The following is a 22,423-nucleotide window of genomic DNA, read 5'->3' as shown; positions in this document are numbered from 1 at the left end:
GGTTACCAAATATTTGCAGCCCCAAGAAGAGAAGACAGATGCAAGGCCTTCGTCTCAAGATGGAAGTTGGAGGCAGTCCGTTGATGGTTGTCCAACTCTTGCAGACCCCACGAAGAGAAGAAAGATGCAAGGCCTTTGTCTCCAGACGCAGTTGGAGAGAGTCCATTCTTTCTGAGTCGGGCTCTCCAAGTTCCTCATGTCCAATAATCTGGCAGTGTCAGAAACATGGCTGAGAATTCTATCCACCTTCTTTGTTGTCATTTTCTAATGTAGGTATGTATTAATCATGACCGAGTGTGTTATTCCTTTTTGCTGTTATTTTCAAATTTGAAATCAATCATGACTGAGTATGCTACCCTTTTTTTTATGCAGTCTTTTTCTATTTTAGGAATCAATCATGGCTGAGAATTCTGTTTTGTTTTGTGATTTTGCTACTTTGTGAACAAATCTTTTCGCATTATTAACAGCTCCTTCAGAATCTAAACATGTTCGGGTTAGTCCAAATGTATCATGCTTACCCATTCGTACACATTCTAACTTTATCGCTGAGTAACTTTTAAACGGATGAACCAGTTGTAAGTACTTCATAAGGCAGTGAAACAAAACAAACAACAACAAAACACACACACAAATGCTTGCATGCTCGATCAGTTGATGTAAGGAGAAAAACTTTTTTTTAAATCCCTTGCATCCCTCCATCCCCTTCTGCACATTCCCCCTACCCAAGTCATTAGACGTAGTCCAGATATAAGTCTGTCGGGGTTATCATTCCCTGTGAAAGAGCTGTATTAATCTAAGGAGAGTCACGGCAGTGTCCACTCAATATGATGTCTTTTTCCTTCGAAAACATGCTCATTGTTCACCCTGGCACTCATGGCCTGTTCATTACTTGAATGCAACTCTTCCACAGTGCATAGAAACCCGAACAGAGTTACAGTAGTTCCAAACATTGTCTATTTTCACCCCACAACTCCAAAGCAAAGCTGCACCAGAAACCAGATAAGGATCATTATTGGCATAGAGAACTGACAAGGAAGTGAGAATGGATCATAGTTGGCATAGAGAACTGACAAGGAAGTGGTAATGGATCATTGTTGGCATAGAGAACTGACAAGGAAGTGGGAATGGATCATTATTGACATAGAAAACTGACAAGGAAGTGGGAATGGATCATTGTTGGCATAGAGAACTGACAAGGAAGTGGGAATAGATCATTATTGGCATAGAGAACTGACAAGGAAGTGGGAATGGATCATTGTTGGCATAGAGAACTGACAAGGAAGTGGGAATGGATCATTGTTGGCATAGAGAACTGACAAGGAAGTGGGAATGGATCATTGTTGGCATAGAGAACTGACAAGGAAGTGGGAATAGATCATTGTTGGCATAGAGAACTGACAAGGAAGTGGGAATGGATCATTATTGGCATAGAGAACTGACAAGGAAGTGGGAATGGATCATTGTTGGCATAGAGAACTGACAAGGAAGTGGGAATGGATCATTATTGGCATAGAGAACTGACAAGGAAGTGGGAATGGATCATTGTTGGCATAGAGAACTGACAAGGAAGTGGGAATGGATCATTTTTGGCATTTGTTTGTTTGCTTAACGCCCAGCCGACCACGAAGGGCCATATCAGGGCGGTGCTGCTTTGACATTTAACGTGCGCCACACACAAGACAGAAGTCGCAGCACAAGCTTCATGTCTCACCCAGTCACATTATTCTGACACCGGACCAACCAGTATTTTTGGCATAGAGAACTGACAAGGAAGTAGGAATGGATCATTTTTGGCATAGTGAACTGACAAGAAAGTGGGAAGGGATCATTCTTTGCATGGAAAACTAACAAGGAAGTGAGAATGGATCATTTTTGACATCAAGAACTGACAAGGAAGTAGGAAGGGAAGAGAGAGAGAGCTGTGTTGCAGCTGTGTAACAGGATTTATCAAGGAGAAAAAAGGTACAATGATGGACATAGCCAAAACAAATGTGAAAATACCAATTTTGTCACACTCATCTCGGTCATAAGCTCACTAAACTAATGTAATAAGGTAAGCATTGATCACCCAACCAATGACAATGATATGATCATTCAGCAACCAGCACACACACACAAATGAGCATGCAGATATTCTGTTTGTTACGATACAGCTAATATACGAGTATAGTAACAAATCAGACATGCAGGCAGGCAGATGTACCTGTCTATATGTAGATTTGTTAGAAGGAATTGGGGGGGAGGGGGGGGGGGGAGGGGAGAGGGGGTTGATGGTGGTTAATCATAAAAAGGAGATAATTCCTTCATGTGAAGAAAATTCTTTGTGAAGAATTGAGTTTTATAGCCCTTCTTACAAAGGGTTTGTTTGTTTGTTTGCTTAACGCCCAGCCGACCACGAAGGGCCATATCAGGGCGTACGGGTCAAGGATGAGCATTCACGGATAAGCGACAAATAACTAACTATTTTCAAGGGGTTGGAGGGGGAAAAAGGGATCCAAAGAAGAAGAAAAAAAGAAAACAAGAAAACGTGACCGATCTTTCTCCACAGAGTGCAAGATTAGGTACCTGGATGATTTTGAGAATGACCAGGCGGTGTTCGGCTTTCTCGGCACGAACCATGAGACGGCAGACCTCCAGCACATGAGCCTTGACCTTCATACCGTCCTTCAGTTGCGCCATGCTTTCCATGTCTTCGTCCAACTGTGCAAACAGAGACAGCAAACTTACATTATCAAAAATATACCTTTATTTTTTAATATATATAATTATAAATGAAGATGTCCTGCTGCCACTAAGCCACATCCAGTCCCATAATTTGTTTCTCTCTCACGTTCATTCTAAAGTCCCGTGAACAAGTTGTTTTTAAAGCTCTCTTTGTTGGTGACTAGCAAAAGCAAAGACCACCAGGGATCTTTTCATCTGCATGTCAATGGCTTTCTCAAACTGAAGAAACTGGCCCAATATTGGAAATGGTTAGCATCAAGTGTAAAGAGATTAGAAAACAGAACAAACTGAACAAGCTAAAACTTGCTAAAAATGTAGCTGACATTTTTTGTCATCCATCTGCTGGCACAAATGTACAAAGCTAGCATGACATTTTCGGTTCTCGATGTATCTTCTCTGATGGAGTTTTACATGAATAATTCCTGGATTTCCCACCCACATATCCTTTGGCCACCACAATAATCACTCAAGTGGACTTTATGCCCATATTGTGAAGAGAATGAATACTGACCATTTCATCTTCAAAGAGTCCAACTCTGCGACGTTCAACTGTCTTGTCCTTCTTCTTCTTCACAGGCATGTTCTTCTGGCCGCCAATGAATCCTCTGCACTTTTCCGCTCCGCAGTAACATTTCTGGGGTTTGCTGCAAGTCATTCAAAAATAGTCAGTGACATGAGACTTAACACAACATTTCTGGCAATAATTTGTTCCCTAATTATCCAATAAGCAGAAGCAGTCTGTGAAATCACAATGCAGAATAATCTTTAATCCCCTTGACCTTCTTTTGCCCTTTCCATGTCTTGACATTCACTTACAAAAAAACCAAAAACTAGGCCCAAACCAGTTATTTTGATGTCAAGGTTCAGGCTCCTCTGATGTTTGCCCAAACCCTTAGAAACAGTTTCGTCATGGTCTTTCATGAATTGAAAGCTAATTATGAGATGCTTTTAAGACTAAGAGTTTTAAGATGCTAGTGACAGTAACATGCAATGAAAGTGTACAAACTTACCCATAGAACTCAAACTGGTAGTCAAAGGTGAGCTCATCTCCTTCTGTGACTGGCTTCTTGGTGAAGAATCCCACTCTCAGTTCTCCATTCACAGTCCACTGCACATGCAATACTAAACATTAGAACTCCACAATCCTTCAAAGGAAGGCTGGGGGGGGAACCTCCCAATTCCAATCAATTAAAGACTTGTGTCGCCAGAAATAAAGATTAAACTGTTGAAAAGGATTATGCGATTTGTCCTTTTCAAAACTCTCCTTATGTTTCAATGAAAGCAGCAGCATCCTTGTCAGGCTTTTTCTTTACCCCACTCATGGGGTAAAAAAATTGTAATTCAATAAAAAATAATTTGTTGTTGCTATGAATGAACCAATGGAGTGCGATACATGATCACAAAATACAAGGTTCTGAATATATGCACCACCAGGAAAGCAAGTAAAACTATTCTTTTTGATTGCTTACAATTTAAAACTGTCACAGACACAGAAATGCCACTGCATCTACATGGGTGTAAACACATGAAAGCATATAGAAACACACACATAATTATTATCTCTCTCTGTCATGCACATACCCCCTCCCCCCCACAAACACTCTCTTGCTCTCTTTTACACACACACACACACACACACACACACACACACAAAACCCAAACACACTCCGAATGAAAAAAAGAAATGAAAGAGAGAGAGAGAGAAAAACCTACTTTTTGAGTTTCGCAGTTGGGGTCACAGCTGTGGTTGAGGAACCTTGAGTTGCTGCCCTTGAGGGTGGCATCGATCAGCTCATCAGCGTTGAGGGCCATGAAGTAGTGGTGCATCATGCCCTGCTTGGCGTACTGCCTTGTGCGCCGCACAAACTCCTTGTAGTCCAGCAGCTCTCCCACGTACTCCATCACAAACGTGCCCCTGGGTGATAAGGAGGATAAGGAGGAGGATAAGATTTCATTTAGTCCTGTGAGGTTACCCTCATAGAAAAGTTGGGCTGCTTTCTCTCTGGGAAAAGCGAGCTGCCATACAGTCTACGGCGCTACCCTTTTTTTCTTTTTTTTTCTTTTCTGCATGCGTGTATTCATGTTTTCAAGCCCTGAGACTTTCGCTGTGAACTTGGGTTCTTTATCGTGAACATGCTTGCACACAGGGGTGTTCGGCCACAGAGGAGAGTCTGCACAAAGTTGACTCTGGGAAATAAATCCCTAGCTGAACGTGGGGATCGAACCCACACCGATAGCCACAACTGGTTTTTAAGCCAGCGCCGCTACTGATCACCAGAAAGAGATATTTATCCTGCTTATCTTTAATCCAAATCAGATGTTTGTTTTAGGAGCTCTTCTACACACTAAATCATGCGTGTGACCAAGATTATTGTTAATGTTTATCTCACTTCTCAGTGATTATTCCGACATTGAAGTTCAGGAACTATTCTACATAATCCATCACAAATGTTCTTTTAAGAGACCATTGGAAACAGAGATTTGTGCTGCTTACCAAGGTCTGACACTGTATCACGAGTGATTGAGAAGTAGACTGCACCTCCAAAAGTTAGGATAGGAGAAAGATCTCTTGCACTTACATATGTCAAGGGGAAAAGTTTGCAGGAATCTATCTGCAGTGAAAACTAACTGCAGGGCCTTTTCCGCCTTCAAAGACACTAACTTTTTTCTCTTCTGTTATCTGATTGCCTAATTAAAAAATAATAGGTAACTTATAACTTGTGCATCACTTATCATAACATATACAGGTTCCACAAAACATCCATGCATCTCCTATAAAACTAGTATTCATAAATCTAGATGTACACGAACCCGTCAATGAAAGTATACAAGTAAACATGCACTAGTAAATGAAAATATACATACATGTCTGGCATATCTTCACTGGCGCGCAGCCCCCATCCTTTCCCAGGTCCGCAATTGAAGGGCTCTGACTTGGCGTATTGTTTCTGTCAACATACAGGGCTGTGTGAAACATCTTGTTAACGACACTCTGAAGGGCGTACACCAGCATAAACATTACAATAACACCACTGATTCTGTGCTCCATACTTACCCCATAAAAGCAAAGCATTTATGTCAAGCACATCATTTCTCATCAGCTCCTCTTTTATCACATTCTCTGCAGAGTTAGTAAACAAACTGGAACATAACGTCAATGAATTAGAAATAATATGACTCACTCATATCTATTTGCACTTGGGCACAATCAGCACAGTGACTACCCCCCCCCCCCCCCCACACACACACACACACACATTACAAAGCAGCAAACCTTTTGGAAACGCTTGTTGGTGCAGTAGTCAAAGCAAGGACACCTGGACCCACTGAAACAAAAGTACATACAATTAAACACAGAGTTACTCATTATCTCAGGTTCAACTCTAAATTTTACTCACTTAGCTGCTCATAGCTGTCTTTTCAGATTGCTCAGGCGAACAAAAACAATCTTATTTGTCTTCTAAATTTGAGGCTTCCATACAATGATACATACACAAGCCCCTTGACTTGAGTAAGCAAACGACTCCTCTGTCCCGCCATGTTTGTGGGGTTTTGTGTGGGGGTTGTTGGTGTTGTTTTTTTGTTTTATTATTTGTTCTTTTTGTTGGGGCGGGGGAGTTGGTGGGTTGGTAGGGGTGGAGATGGAGGTGGGGTCATGTGTATGCTTGGGTTTTTCACATTTCCATGCTCTACCAAACTCTAACAAGGATAACAGAATCATGGGTGTGTGTGTGTGTGTTTGGTCATCAACAGGCATAGACACAAACAAGAAGAGCAAACGCTCGATCGAGTCACTTTCGCAGTTCTGAATATTATATGAGGCATCAGATGGACAGGAAGAAATTGCTATTCACAACACAATGAGTCACGTTCACATAAAATTTGAGCCCGGTCACTTTTATAGTTTCCGAGAAAAGCCCAACGTTAAGTTGTGTGTTGCCGAACAGAAAAGGCTAGTTATCTCCCTTGTTTTTCTGATAACGTTCGTAAAAGGCTACAGATGTAAATACTTTGATGTAAAGAATAATCCTACAAAGTTTCAATCACATCCGATGAACTTTGTCAAAGATATAAAATGTCTAATTTTTCCTTTGACGCTGACCTGTGACCTTGAAAAAGGTCAAAGGTCAACGAAACCATCGTTAAAGTGTAGAGGTCATTGGAGGTCACGACTAAACAAAATATGAGCCCGATCGCTTTGATAGTTTCCGAGAAAAGTCCAACGTTAAGGTGGTGTCTACGGACGGCCGGCCGGACAGACATGACCGATTACATAGAGTCACTTTTTCTCAAGTGACTCAAAAACAGGGTTCAGGAATGAAGCAGGTGTGTATGTTAACCCGGGATATCAGAACACGAGACTTCAACCTTCACCCACCCAGTGCGGCCAACAGGTTCCAAACCCCACACCTTCCATTAGGATGGCTCAGACATTACCACTGAGCTTTTAAGTGCCAATCAAACAAACAAAGAAACTTACCACTCAATCATCAGCATCTTGTTTAGGCAGTCATCCCCACAGGCAGGCAACCCCTTAGCTCGGTCAGCCTTGGATGTTGTACAGTCGCACACCATGCGTTTCATGCTCTTGGATTTCTTCCTGTAGAACCAAGTGCAAAACATTTTCCATGAATCAGAAGTTCATTTCTCTTCAAGAGCAGGGGGTGTGGCTATATACAAAGTTTTTGAATGAAGAAGTTGAAGCAAGTTGAAGAACTGGAACTTTTCAAAAAAACGCATCACTTCACCAAAAGTGCCAGTGAAAGCTTAATGTGCAACTTTAGTACAACCAGGAACGTAAGATCCTTACCTAAATAAAACAGTTTTTATTGTAGCCCTTTTGTGCAAGTTGAAGTTTTATGAAGTGCTCTGTAGTGTTACATCTATAGTGGAACTCCCCCAGTAAGACCTAACTTCTTCTTCTTCTGCGTTCGTGGGCTGAAACTCCCACGTACACTCGTGTTTTTTGCACGAGTGGAATTTTACGTGTATGACCGTTTTTACCCCGCCATTTCGGCAGCCATACGCCTTTTTCGGAGGAAGCATGCTGGGTATTTTCGTGTTTCTATAACCCACCGAACTCTGACATGGATTACAGGATCTTTTTCGTGCGCACTTGGTCTTGTGCTTTGCATGTACACACGGGGGTGTTCGGACACCGAGGAGAGTCTGCACACAAAGTTGACGCTGAGAAATAAATCTCTCGCCGAACGTGGGGACGAACTCACGCTGACAGCGGCCAACTGGATACAAATCCAGCGCGCTACCGACAGAGCTACATCCCCGCACCCATAAGACCTAACAAACCCCTGACAAAATCAGATCTTCAAAGGGAGACAGTCTAAAAATAGAGGTACATTTACAGAGGTGACAGGGGGGGGTTACAAAAAGGGTTCCTTCCACTGTACAGCATTTCCTCAAACAGGTTTCAATTGTTGCAATTCAAATGCAACAGAACGTACCTCTGAGTGAGATGGATGTTCTCAGTGATGATTTCAAAGTCAGGAAAGGCGTCCCCAACTTCTTCTTTTTCCTCCTTCAGTTCAGCCTCAGCCTCAGCCTCCAGCCTCAACCGCTTGCGAGGGGGAGGGGGAGGGACAGAAGATGCCTCTGCTTGTGTTTCCTCCCCTTGGTCTGTGGAGTTCTCAGCCTCTTGCACTGCCTGTTCCTGACTCTCCCGCAGCAAGCGTTTGGATAGAGGTGGTGGTGGTGTAGAGCTGGTAGCCTCAGCCTCACTGTTGCGTCGCCAGCGAGATTTGACCTTGAGAGGTCGCAGTTCGGAGTTTTCCTCCTTTATCATCTGATCTAGCATTTCTGCGGAGTTGGTGGATGAGACGACGTCCTCTCCTTCTTTTTGCGGGCTAGCATCTTCTTTTTGTGGTGTAGGTTTTGGAATGTTGTTTCTACTTGTTGCCCCACCCTCCTCTGGTTCGGCCAGGGCTGACGTTTCAAAGTCAAAGTCAGGTTCTGAGCTGGCTGCCTTTTTCAAACTTGGATCCGATTTCCTGAGCTCTACTAAAGTATTGTCCTTGGCAAGGGCAAGTTCTTCTTTCTGGGTTATATCCTTACGAGCCAGTAACTCCCTCTGTCGCTTCATACCCTTGGGCCTCCTGGAGTTGGGCAGGTCACCAAACAGGGCTGCCTCTCTAGGGTCTGGGTGCATTTCTGCTTGGAGGTGGGCCTCCATTTCAGCAAACCTCTCGAAAGGGAACTGTGCCTGAGGTGGTTGAACAAAGCCTGGTGGGTAGGCTTCTGGCCCGTACGGCGCATGAGGAAGGTGGGTGTAGTCCACGGGTGGTGGATGATCGTGCATGTACCCTGGGTGGAGATGACCGGGTGGAGGGACGTGGCCTTGGTAGCCAGAGTCACCGCCCATGTACATGGGCTGAGCCTGGTCCATTGGGAAGACGTTAGGGTCTTGCAAGGCAGGGTTGGGATGAACTTCCACTCCCTGAGCTGAGATTGCAGCAGCTGTAGCGAGATGCTGTGTGGCAAAGGCCAGGGCTTGATCAGGTGGGTATCCCATGGCATGGTACTGGTGCTGCACCATCTGCAGGGTCGCTGGGTCCACCTGGGGTGGGTAGGCCCCTGCTTGCCACGCTGCATGTTGAGGGTCAACATAGCCCTCTGGGAATTGACCGAAAGCATGCCCTGCAGCAGTAGGGTGTTGTCCAGCAAATGGAGGGTCTTGAGATAGAAGGACTGGGTGAGCTCCCACACTAGGATGGAAGAAGTCTGGGGGTGGCGGAGGTGGTACACCTTGGGCATTTTGTGTCTGTGGTGCAAACGCTGAAGTTTCTTTTATGTGATCTCCACTCATTCCAGGCTTGCTGTCAGCCTCTCTCAGCCGCTTAGAGGCTCTCTCCCTCTCATGGCTAGAACTGGGGCTGGGGCTCCTGCCTCGGTTGTACTTGCCACGATCTCTGCTCAAGTCCCGGTACCTGTCAATGCTGTCATCACGTAGCCTACTGGGACTATGGTTCCTTGGACTGTGGGCAGGAGACAGACCTCTGCCATGATCAAGAAATCTCTGTCTACCATCATCAAATAGGTGGTCATGACTGTGGCTTTCCCTGGGGGATCTCTCTCTGCTTGAATCTCGTCCTCTTCCTCTATCAAAGTCTTTACTTCGAGCAGATCTTTCCAGACTGGGGCTGCGGTCATGAGGCCCTCTTAAAGGAGGTGTTCTGTCTCTAGCTAGATCAGGGCTTCTCTCCCTCAGTCGATCTGGGCTTCTACGTCTGAAGCGATCTGGGCTTCTATCCCTGAAGCGATCAGGGCTTCTGTCTCTCAACCGATCAGGGCTTCTGTCTCTCATTCGATCCGGACTTCTGATTCTGAACCGATCAGGACTCCTGTTCCTCAAACGATCTGGACTTCGAGCCCTCCATCGATCAGGGCTTCTGTCTCTCGATCCATCTGGGCTCCTGTCTCTAAAACGGTCAGGGCTTCTTCCTCTGAAACGATCCGGGCTCCTGCCTCTGAACCGATTTGGGCTCCTATCCCTAAGACGAGATGGGCTTTGGTCTCTGAATCTACCAGGGCTTCTGTCTCTGACAGGATCAGGGCTTCTACCTCGAATACGATCAGGGCTCCGAGGTCTGGTTCGATCTGGGCTTCGAGCTCTGGGAATTTCTGGACTTCTACTGCCTCTGTTCAAATCAGGACTGACAGGACTCTTATCCCGCGGTCTATCTCGCTCACGATCTCTCTCTCTCCCTCGACGCCTCTCTGGACTTCTACTGCTACTTCTACTACTACGCCTGCGACGTCTCTTCTCTTCCTCACGTTCTCGCTCTATTTCACGCTGACGCTCTCGTTCTTTTTCTCTTTCTAGCTGCCTTTCCCGCCTTTCCCGTTCTCTTTCCTTCTCTCTTTCTCTTTCCTTCTCCCTTTCACGCTCCCTCTCTTTTCGCCTCTTGTCAACTTCTTCATCACGTCGACGTCTGTCCTCTTCATCTCTTCTCTTGCGCCTATCATCGTCCTCGCTTCGCCGTCTCCTGTCACTGTTATCATCTCGTCGGCTACGACTGCGACTGTCATCTCTGTGCCGTCGGTCGTCTCTCCTATGACTGTCAGGTGAATCTCTTCTGCGGGAGTCTTTCTTATCATCTCTCGTTGAGGATCGTGAGTCTTTTCTGTTGCTTTCTCTCTCTGACCCACTGGTATCAGAGTCTTCTTCCTCTGAGGAGGAATCTTCTTCACTACTCTCCTCTTCTTCTTCCTCCCCATCTTTTCTAGCCGCTACAGCTCTACACTCCGGCCAGATCATTTCACTTGGTTCTGGCTCCTCTGCCTTCCGGGTTCCAGTCAACACCATGACAGGGAAACCGATAGTGACCTCAGGGGCTGGTGTTGTGTCTGCAGCTAAAGGACTCTCTTGAAGTGGGACCGCTTTCCTCCCAAGAACAATCTGGATCTTGCCTGGCCTCACAGGACTGCTAGTTGAAGAGGCAGGTGAAGGCTGTGGTATATGTGAACTCTGACCAGCAGTAGGCACAGCACTGTCAGGGGGTAGGGGGACAGCAGGATGTGGAGCTTCGGCGAATGCCGTACTGACTTCAGCTCCTGAGTAAGGTAGACCAAGCTTGTGAGGAACTAAAGGACTGGGCTTTGGTACCGGAGCTGCTGAAGCTGCACCAGGGGAAGAGCTGCCCTTTGGCCTGACAGCAACGATAGTCTCAACGGGAGGTCGCAGGCCCCGTTCCCTTCGCTTGGTCCCACTGCTCCAGCCGGCAGTGCCAAAGCGCCCTGTCTTACCTCGTGGAGACATCCCACTGGGGGCAATGTGGGGGTGAGGTTCTGTCTTTACTGCACTCACAACGTCAGCTGCTTTGAGTACAGGTTTCGTGCTTGCTGGGACAGTGGTTAAAGAGCTAGCTGAGGCAACCATCTCTTGCTGTGCTTGGTGGTCGGCACTGTCTGTAGCCATCTCTGTTGCTTTAGCTTCCCCCTCGGACACAGCTGTCTGACAAGAACCTCCAGTAGAATCAATGAGTGTGGTGGATGAAACACTGTCCTCTTTCTGATGCCTGTCACTAGAACTGTGCCTACCAGAGGTTGTCAGCTCTGTCCTCTCGTCCTTCTCGCTCCGCCTTCCTTCTCCCCTGTCATCTGGTGCTGGAGAAAGAGCACTTGGCGAGTACAGTCCACTCTCTTGTGCAGAGTCGGGCACACCGAGGGTGATCATCTTCTCACTAGGTACTGTGGCCATGGGAGAGGCAGATACTTCATTCCGTTCAGCCTGTTGAGATGTATGCAGCTCTCTGTCTCGTGAATCTGCAGACTGTTTCACCTCCCTGTCCCTTGAGACTGACCTTCGGTGTGACACAGATTCTTCCGAATTACGGTGTGTGTAGTCTGTCGACTCTGAAGCTTTTTCACTGCTAGATTTTCGATAGTGTTTTTTTCCAGTGTCTCCCCTAGCTGGAGGAGAATCTCTTGAGCGTCGTTCCCTTTCACGGGAACTCGACCTTCTGGAATGTCTTCTTCTAGAATCATGCGAATCGTCATATCTGGAATGAAAAGTAAAAGAACTGCTCTCTCTGTCTCTGTGACCTGAGCTATGCCTTCTGGAGTTGGTCTTTTGCGACATTTCTTCAGAATTTGGAGAAACGTCCTTTTGCTCCCTCTTATCCACAGAATCTGAATGTCTTGAAAAACCCTTTTCTCTATCCCTTGAGACAGACTCTCCATGTGGTTCCTCAGAACTTGAAGAAACATCTGAAGACTGTCTTTCTGGTTTCACCGATTCCTTCTTCGTGACAGTGCTCTCAGTATCACTTTGTTTTTTAGATGATTCAAATGGGCTTATTTCTTTGTCTTCTGATTTGGATTTCTTGGATTTCTTACTGGACTGCTCTTCATCAGCTCTTGATGAGCTAGACTTGAAGCTCATTTCACAATCACCAGAATCAAGCTTCCTTGAATGTTTCTCATGAGTGCTGTCTGGTGCTCTGTCCAAAGCTGACTGCTTCTGTGGGCTTTTTCGTCTCTCAGAAAATCCTGACCTAGAATCACTGTAATGTTCTCCAGAATCTGACTTTCTAGAATGTTTTTTTGGTGTACTGTCTCTATCAGGATCATCCTTGGTTGACTCTACCTTGCTGGACATTCTCTCACTGTCAAGATACCCTGCTCTAGATGATAAAACATCCTCTTTAGTTTTGGACTGAGGCTCTTCCTGTTCTTTATCAGCAGTCTTGGAGGGTCTAGGAGACCTCTGACCTTTCTTTGGGGTTCTCTTCCTGGGACTCTTCATCAGGCCACCCTCGCTCTCTTCTTCACTGGAACTGCCATAGTCCAGTCCAAGGCTGATTGGGAACACACCCTCCCGACTGGAGCTTTTCTGACCTGTCTGTACCACTGCTGCTTTTGTGGGAAGGCTTCCGTTTTCTTCATCTTCTTTGTCAAGCTCCCATAGAGGTTTGGACTTGAAATGGAACAGACCGCCTCGGGGTTTGGGTTCTTCTTCAGTGACTTCCGTAGCAGGTTGAATGTCTTTGTTGTCTGGATTGTCTTCTTTGACTGCAGGCTCAAACTCCTTACTGGAAATCTTTAAGCCCTGAGCACTATCTGGAGATGCGTCAGCTCCTAGACTGTCTTTAGATGCAATGGGTTCTTCATCGAGTGGTTCAGATTTACTGGACCTTTCAGATTTGCGCTTTCCGGCTGCTTCAGGCTCTGCTTGATTACCCTCAAGTTTGTTTCTGATCTTATCCAACGCAGAATCAAGAGCTGATGGAACTTCACCCTCCCTGTCCGCTTCCTGAGGCAGGAACAGCTTGGAAGTTTTTTGTTCGTGGCTATCATCCAGCTCCTCTGCTGCTGCGCGGGGCTTCAGTCTCAACTTCATTTCCTTGCCTTTTCCTTTGAGAGAAAAGCTGACCTTTTCTGGTTTTTTCTTTTCTTTTTCTTTCTCTTGGGCTGGTTTCTTGGTCTTTTGTAAAGTATCTCCAGACCTACCATCTTTTTCTTTCTCTTGGGCTGGTTCATTGGTCTTTTGTAAAGTATCTCTAGACCCATCAGGCTTCTTATCACCATCAGTAGATTTTGTGGACACATGATCCTTCTGGGGGGACTCATTCTTGCATACGTCATTGTCTGAATCAATCTCCATATCTGAGCTTGCTTTGTCATCAGAAACAGTCTCTTGTGGTGTTGAATGTTGATTAGATTTAGTGGAAGATGATGTGCTCTTAGACTCAGGGTTTTCCCCTGGCAGTAATATATCGCTGAGATCAAAAGGCAAAGCCGGAGTTACTGATGATGATGAGGAGGAAGCTGTCGTTTTGACTTCAGACTTTTCAGCTGAACTGCGTCCCTTTGCAGAGGATCTAGAAGAGGACTTACGAGGAGCACTGTCCTCGTCACTACCGTCAGCCAACTCGTGCCTGCGTTTGTAGTGACGCCTCGCTTGGTCCCTACTCCAGTCTTTAGCATGACGTCTGAACATTTCTTCCTCACTGTCTACATCTTCTCTCCTCGGTCGCCGTGTGGGCAGGTGATCAAAGGATCTACTTCTGCTGCGCCGTCTCCCACGGACTCTCTCCAGACTATCCTCACAACTGGAGTGACGAGAACGATCCTGCAGTCTTCTGTCCGGGGAAGACACTCTACGCCTAGTGTCTCTGCTGTCGTCACCGTCACTGTCCTGTGGATGACGATCTCCTTTCTGGCGCCTGCCAGGAGAACTACTTGTACCTGAGGTATCACGTTGGTCTGTTGATTTTCTGGAATCCCTGTCTTTGTGTGTTTCCTTCTTCTTGGCGGAGGACTTTTCTTTTTTATCTTCTTTACGCTCACTGCCTGCACGTCTGCCCTCCCTCTTGGTTATGCTTTCTTCCCCTCTACTGTTACTGGCGTCTTTTGACTTAGATCTCTCTTTTTCAGCGCTACCATTGCTCTCCCCTTGGCCGGATTTACATTCTTTCTCCTTACTTTCGTGTCTATCTTTTTGCCTCGATAAACTCTTGTCGCTTCCAACGCTCTGTCTGTCTTTGTCTTTACTATTGCTTCTGTCTTTTCTTCTGGATGATCTTCCTCTGTCCCTACTGTTACTTCTCTCTTTCCGTCTTGACCTGGTTTCTTTCTCTCTACTATCACTTCTGTCTTTTTTCTTGAATTTGACCTCCTCCTCTCTGCTGTCGCTTCTGTCTTTTCTCCTTGACTTTCTTTCTTCTTCTTTTTTATCCCTTCTGTCTGTTTTCTTGGATTTTATGTCTTCTTCCCTGCTGTCACTTCTGTCTTTTCTCCTTGACTTTCTGTCATCTTCTTTACTATCACCTCTGTCTTTCTTTTTGCTCTCCTTATGTACACCGTCACTCCTGTCTTTTTCCTTGGATTTTATGTCTTCTTCCCTGCTGTCACTTCTGTCTTTTCTCCTTGACTTTCTGTCATCTTCTTTACTATCACCTCTGTCTTTCTTTTTGCTCTCCTTATGTACACCGTCACTCCTGTCTTTTTCCTTGGATTTGCTTTCCCTTTCTACACTAATACTTTTTGTTTCGGAATGGTGTTCTTTCTCTGCACTGGGGCTTTCTAGGCGTCTTGTTTTCTGTTGATCCTCCACCTCTTTACTGTCACTACTTCTGCCTCCGATTGATGGGATTTCCTTTTCAAGAACAGCACTTTCATCTGTATGTTTGGACACACTTTCTCTCTCAGGACTTAAAATTTTGTCTATAGTATTTTCTATAGTCTTCTCTATAAAGTGTTCAGGCTTGTTATTATCATCAGGTATCGTTCTCTCTTGGGGGTCTTCAGTTTTGCCAAACTCAGCAGTTACAGAAGGTAAACTGGCATCCTGATTAGAAAGGCGGGTTTTCTCTGCTTTCTCATCAATGGGAAATTCAGTCGTTTCACCACTGGTACTTCGGCTTTTGTCCTTGTGGTCAGTAAGAGGGAATTCTGTTGTTTCAGAACTTGAACATCGAGCTCTGTCTTCTACTGTTTCTTTCTCTTGCCTTCCCACATTAGCAGCATCGGCTTCAGCTTCTTGTCTGTTCTTTTTCTCTTCTTTTCCATCATTCTTTTGCTTGCTGCTTGTTTCCTTGGTTTTTTCTTTGTCCCTGCTATCACTTGGGCTTCTCTCTTCCTTCCCTTTTGCCTCCTTGTTTTGACTTTTGCTCTTACTCCTGCGCCGCCTTCTTTTGGATGACTCTGCGCTTTCACTGCGATCTCTGCGAATTCGTGACCTTTGTTGGCTTGTGCTCCTACTCCTTCTCCTCTTCCTACTGTCCCTGTCACGACTATCACTGCGTCTTCTCCTATTTCTCTCTCTGCTCCTGTCTCGCCCCCCTCTGCTTCGATACCTGTCTCTGCTTCCACTGCGGCTTCTGCGTCTATTTCTCCTCTCCCTTGTTCTGTCTCTACTATAACTGCGGCTTCTGTTCCTTCTTCTGTCAGAATCCTGTTCTTTGGTTCTACTCTTTTCTTTCTCACAGCTTTCACTGCGACTCCTGTGGCCCTTCTTCCTGTTGTTTCTATCCTCACTAACATCACGGCTTCCGGTTCGAGTCTTTCCCTTTGAGCTGTCAGCTTTTTCTTTGCTGGTCTCAGCAGCAGCACTTTTGTCCTTGACTATAGTTTCGTTATCTGCCTCAGCTCCCGCTACATCCGCAGATGGTAAAAGTGCGGCACGTTCTGTCATCTCTCCGGCATGATGTGTATCTTTGTGTTCCTTGTTCGTTCCTTCCAGCTGTTCAGTAGCGCCGTGTGTTTTGCCAGGGTCCTTTTCCAAGTCACGATTACTGCCTAAACCTTTGTCACCTGTGACATTACTTTTTTTTCCCCCTTGGTCTTGTGCAGAATTTTCTTTCAATGTCTGAGATAAGTTACCTTCGTCATTATCCTCTAAGACATCCGTGTACAAATCAGAAATTTCTGCAAGACCATGAGATTTTGGCAAAGAAGTGTTGTCATTAGCAGAGACTGCTTCAAGCACTTTGCTAGCTTCTTCACTGTTCTGATCAGCCGGAATCTGTTTTTGGTCACTGTTGACAGTAATTTCATCCTTGCTGGCTTTGTTTGCATCCGTGCTTTCTTCTCCTCCTTTCTGCCTGTGACTACTTCTAGCACCCTTATCTTCCTTACTCTCCTGTTCTTCACTTCGACGAGAACGCCTGCTGCTTCTGTCATGGTCTCTGGAACGTTTTTCCTTGTCTCCTCTGTCTCGATCCCTCCTCTCTCTAGAGTCCTCGTCTTCGTTTCTCCTCCTCCTTCTGGAATCTTTCTCCTCCCTGCGGCGCTCGCTCTTCTCCTCCACGCTGGGGCTTCTCCTGCGGGCCGCCTCGACCGAAGCAGCAACTTTATCCTGCTGCATGAGCGCCATAGCCTGTAGGGCTAAAGCGTTTTGGGCAGCCACAAACTTCTGCTGCGGTGTTATCAACTCAGCAGCGTCTGCTTCCTTTGGGAGAAACAGGTCTCCTTTAGACTTTTTGAAGTTGAAGCGTGCAGGCTGGACAGGTTCTGCAGGAGCTGCTCCTTCCACTGGATTGGCTTTCTCCTCCTCTTCTTCCTCCTCTGGAGTCTGCAGGGTGTTCTTCTTGGGTTTCAGGGTGAAGGACACTTTCTGGAACTTATTCCCCACAGGTTTCATGGGGAACCTGAGCTTGCCCAGCATAGGGGAGGAGGTGGGGGTCTCCCCGGCACTGCTGCTCTCTTCTGTGGTGGTCTGCGGAGTGCCCTCCCCCTTGCTGACATTACCCAGCGCTTTGCTCAGCAGTTTCTTGGCCAGTGTCTGGGGTTCTTCAGCCTTCTCTTCTCCTGTACAACAGATTAAAGTGCAAGTCATGTTATATACCGTATTTGACGGACTACAAGCCGCGACTTTTTTTCAAACAAAAATCGCATTGTGGCTTATAAAAAGATGCGGCTAAAACGTTACCTAAACTTGAATAGCATTCACCTAATGGAAGTCGCCGCGGATTTTCATTTCGCTCGATTAGCGATTACCGGTACTTTATTAGCTCTCTACTCAAGACTCGGCGCTTTTCTCTTTCTTTCGCGATTACCGGTACTTTATTAGCTCTCTACTCAAGACTCAGCGCTTTTCTCTTTCTTTCGCGAATCTTCGTTTGTCAACAAGTCGTCGTGACAAGATAGCGTACAGAGAAACACCGGATGTATCAGGATCTCGCGTGCGCGAGATTTCGGTTTTCAGTTGTGTCTCGCGATAGTTGGAGGAGCGAGAGCCGCCATGTTGTGTTTTCGTCTGCTCGAAATGTGCGCAAAATTCGTAAATCATCCCCAAAAAGCTTATTCCGGGCGAGACTACATGTGTGTGTTGGTTACAAATTGTGTGTGTGATATTTTTAATTTTTTCACTTTTCTTCTTTGTTTCACTTGTTTATTCTCGGAGCCGATTTCGCCAAATACCGTACTTTCGTTTGCCTGGTTGTTTTGATTGATCGACACAATCTGATTATATTTTTTTCGACGGCGGCTAATATAGTGACGCGGCCTATACGTGGCTCATCCCAATTTTTTTTTTAAATGTCGGGGGTGCGGCTTATAAAACGGTGCGTCTTGTAATCCGTCAAATACGGTACCCTTCTCACATGTAAAAATGTTTTGCAGGCATATGCAACTTTGCAGTTACTTCACTCTAGCCTTAAGGTAGTTCACTGGACCCGTTAAATATAATTTGGTTTCTCCCAAAAGTTGGTTATTTTTTAAGTTCGATCTGTCTGCTATGCATTCAGCATAAAAAAAATATAGGGTAGTGGGTTCGTTTCGGAGCTATGAGTCTCGGAAGACGGTGCCCGTTTTGAATTTTGGACCGAAAAATCGAAAAAGGGGTATGTTTTGAAAACGGCCAATTACACAAACATCTGCATAGGAATAGTCATTCAAAAAATATCACCCAAAGCAGCAATGGGCAGGTAACGAAGTGCACTGGTAAACGAAAATGTTGCGCATACTCAAACTTTGTGACGTCACGTCTTTTGCCAGAGTTTATTTTAAATTTGTTCCTCATGTTGAGGTATTTTATTGCTGGTAGCCTGGAAATAAATTACGATTTGATGAGATGGTTTGTAAACGCAAGAGCGATCAAAACGGCATTAAAAAAAACCAAAAAAACCGACAGGTTGGTAGTGTTTTTAGGGGGGGTTCACTCCCTTGATTAACCCCACCCTTTGCACTATTACTGTCCAGTGTGCCTCAGAAAAATATGTGTCACGATAATGTAAAGGGCTGTTGTCCGATCATTTGTCTCAGATATATGAGCCAACTAAATTATGTTTTTAAAAACCACTGTTACATATGACCTCTGTTGAAAGTCAAAGGTCACCGCAACTTTGAAAGGCCACAAGTCCGATTCAAATGTAATAAAAACGCCAATCAAAAGGTGGAGGTCACTTGTTTGATACAAGTGTAATAATAAAAATTAATAATCAAGGCTTGGTTTATAATTTTGCTTAATAGTGCGTACTGTTATTTGTTACGGTTTGAAGGCTGGGACTTTTTGAGGGTGGAATTAAAGCAATTTTTCGCCTTATGGGCCCCTTATGCCTCGAAGGACTTCAATTATTGTATTATCTGCTGCCAGCGTACAGTAGAAAGAGGGCTGCATACACAAGACACTTGTTCTTAATACTACTGGCTGTTATTCTAGTTCAAACACCGGTTTTAACATGTGGTATTCTGATGCAATCACGCTGTGAGCATCACGGGTTGGGAGACACTCTCTTACCTGCTACCGGAGCTTCAATGTTAGCTTTGGTGATTATTACGATGTCACTGGCAAAGAGAACGGCTTTGTACCGATTTCATTAGATGCCCACGTGTTTTTGACCTCGTGGTTGGGAGGCGTGTCGCATTGTTTTTATTTCTGGCGGTGTCGTCATTTTCTGACGTCATTCACTTACGCTGCCTGAAAAATGTGACGTTTGTTCTATTTACGTCATTCGAATGTTCGAATGTTCGACGTGTTCTTCTTCTTCTTCTTCTTCTTCTGCGTTCCCTGTTCGATGTGTTCGAATTCCCAGCCTGCCAGGAAAAAATGGCGACACAACTCAGTGGCTTCCCTTTGTGTATGAAGAGTAATATCCCTGTCTCCATTTGACCTGCCTTAAGCATTTGCTCACCTGGCCTGACCTAATGGTTAAACTTAAGTTAAATGTTTCCCAATACTAATAGCCTCTAGCTAGTAGATTTAATATTCTAGTAGACTGAAAATGTGAAATTAATGACATTTGTAAGCTAGAACCACCTAACTCTGAACATGACATGACTTTGTTCATGACTTACCCACTAGCACAAGTATCAACCCAAATGCTTACTCCATGCCCTTACTATAGGCCCTTTCAACAAAAACCTCCTCTTTTATACAACGTTTCAAAAGTTGTCACAGCACATAAACTTAGGCATCAACAGACAAATTCTCATTTCAGTCTTTTGCGTTTCATACCAAACATGTCAGTGGAATGATTGCATGACTACATGTAAGTGCTGTTTCTCCTTACCTTTGCTTTCATTCTGCTGCACATCAGTGGATGCTGGTACGGGTAGCGATGGCTCAGCTGGAGGTGGTGCTAAGGGATCAGCTGATAGAGAAGCAGGTGCAGGAGCTCTTCCTGTTGGACCTGAGTCCCTCACCAGTGGCCCTTCCCCAGACTCTGCCTGTTGCAGAAAAGACCCTTGTGAGCTGATATCACTCTTATCACATGCTATAGCGGAAATACACGCAGAACATATATTTTTGAAGCAAAGTGTGTAACGCTGAGTCCAACTTCAATGAAACAATACTGCCTGATGTGTAAATTCCAAGTGAACCTTAGGGGAGATACTGTTTAAATTGCTGCTGCAGCTGCATGCAGTTGTTCTGCCTCCACCTCTTGCAGACATAACACATTCTCCAATAAAATGTTGTATGTTCCATCGACGGGCGCAGTGGCGTGGTGGTAAGACGTCGGCCTCCTAATCGGAAGGTCGTGAGTTCGAATCCCGGTCGCTGCCGCCTGGTGGGTTAAGAGTGGAGATTTTTCCGATCTCCCAGGTCAACTTATGTGCAGACCTGCTTGTGACTTAACCCCTTTCGTGTGTACACGCAAGCACAAGACCAAGTGCGCACGGAAAAATCCTCTAATCCATGTCAGAGTTCAGTGGGTTATGGAAACACGAAAATACCCAGCATGCCTACTCAACGAAAGCGGAGTGAGCTGACTATGCTCTCAGAGTAGAGTGTGGGGAACCCAAATGGGCAAACAAGCTCACACGTAACCAGACAATTCTGGAACGCTGAAGAAGAAGAAGTATGTTCCATCAACTTTCTTCTTGCATGATAGGAATCACAGTCTAGCGGTCAATGCATCATACTGTGTTTTCTCTGATCTTGGGTTCAACCCACCGACAAAACTAGAAGAGAACTTACAAAAATGTTTCTCTTCTTTTATTTTAAATGTGCAGACTCATTAGTATCTGTCACACCTTTGTGTGTATAGAACGCATAGATCTACACCCTGAAGATCCCATTACCCATAATTTATATATATACTAACATAGGTAAGTAGGTCTGGCAGCCTGTCATTCAGAATATCCAAACCAAATCAAAACATGCACAATACCCATGCATTGTATGCAGCTGCACTTGCGACAGAGACATACTTTAAACTAAAACTTTGAAATGTCAACTCCTCAAAAGCTCTTTTTTAAAAATATGAAAATTCCCCATGTTTTTCAATACACAGCACAAATCAAGCAGACGGGCATAATCAATTCACACATTTTCAATGTGCATCCTGCTCTTCCTCTGCATGGTTCACCTGCTTCTAATTTTCCACGATGTATATTTTATCCAACAACAACAATAGACAGAAAATAACCAGAATGAAGTCAAACAAATTCTTACCTCATAATACGAGGACTGTCTCTCTTCATCCATGTGTTTTTTCTTTTTCTTCTTCTTCTTCTTCCTGCCTCTCTCCTCAGAGGCTTCTTCTCCATCCTCATCAGAGAGTGCTGGGCTAGGGAGAGAGGGAGGAGGTGGAGGAACAATGGATGCAGAGGTGGGAGGAGCCTTCCCCCCAGGCAGGGGGACACTAGCTAAGTCCAGCAAGTTTTGATTTCCCTGTAGTGGCAGCACAGATGGTGATCGTTCCTTAGGCTGCTGTCCCGGTGATACTCGCTTGGCTTCCTCCGCATCATCTCTAAAACAAGAACAAAATAAGCAAATATTAAATTACGTAAGCATAGGCATGGTGCTAAGCTGAAAGAGGTCCAAGCTGGAGAGGCTGATCTTTACAGAACAACGGTTTGGAAGAGAATTTTTTGTGTGAGGCGGAAGGGTGAGGAGAATGAGGTCTTCACTATTTTATCTCTGGAAAAGAATTCAAACAACAACAACAACAAATTGTCATACAGTAGAATCCCCCTTTTAACAGCCGGCCGTTTCACAACTGACCGAGTAAAACTTTGCCCACTTGCACTTCTGGAGCAATGCAAAAGGAATATGGCGTGCAGCCCCTTATTGCCATAATTCTCGGGAAAAAATGATTTTGTTTGTTTTCTTTTTTTGTGGATGAAGAGTATATTGTTCACTTACTTTTATCATTATGAACTATTTATTTTAAAGCCACAGTAAGCCTCCCATAATCCATCACAAATACTGTCAGGCTTTTACACACAGTACAAACACATTATCATTTACACATTCACCACTTTTAAACATCCTAGGTGCCCTCCGTAAAGAGCGAGC

General features: G+C 45.0%; 1 protein-coding gene across 3 annotated transcripts in view; it reads right to left on the bottom strand.

The window, feature by feature from the left end:
- Window positions 1–22,423, bottom strand: part of LOC138959558 (uncharacterized) — a 68,778-nt gene that overhangs the window by 31,858 nt on the left and 14,497 nt on the right. For all 3 annotated transcript variants that reach the window (XM_070331083.1, XM_070331084.1, XM_070331085.1), the window contains exons 3-12: window positions 21,578–21,875; window positions 20,193–20,349; window positions 8,187–17,490; window positions 7,205–7,324; window positions 5,999–6,050; window positions 5,590–5,672; window positions 4,438–4,639; window positions 3,735–3,832; window positions 3,236–3,368; window positions 2,566–2,700 (exon numbers count right to left, since the gene is read on the bottom strand). In XM_070331083.1, coding sequence (XP_070187184.1) covers window positions 2,566–2,700; window positions 3,236–3,368; window positions 3,735–3,832; window positions 4,438–4,639; window positions 5,590–5,672; window positions 5,999–6,050; window positions 7,205–7,324; window positions 8,187–17,490; window positions 20,193–20,349; window positions 21,578–21,875 — 10,582 coding nt within the window. The remainder of the gene's footprint in view (window positions 1–2,565; window positions 2,701–3,235; window positions 3,369–3,734; window positions 3,833–4,437; window positions 4,640–5,589; window positions 5,673–5,998; window positions 6,051–7,204; window positions 7,325–8,186; window positions 17,491–20,192; window positions 20,350–21,577; window positions 21,876–22,423) is intronic.

The sequence above is a fragment of the Littorina saxatilis genome, linkage group LG2 (genome assembly GCF_037325665.1).
Source record: "Littorina saxatilis isolate snail1 linkage group LG2, US_GU_Lsax_2.0, whole genome shotgun sequence".
Classification (NCBI taxonomy): domain Eukaryota; kingdom Metazoa; phylum Mollusca; class Gastropoda; order Littorinimorpha; family Littorinidae; genus Littorina; species Littorina saxatilis.
Note: the sequence above shows the minus strand (reverse complement) of the source record. Positions and strands in the feature narration are given on the sequence as shown.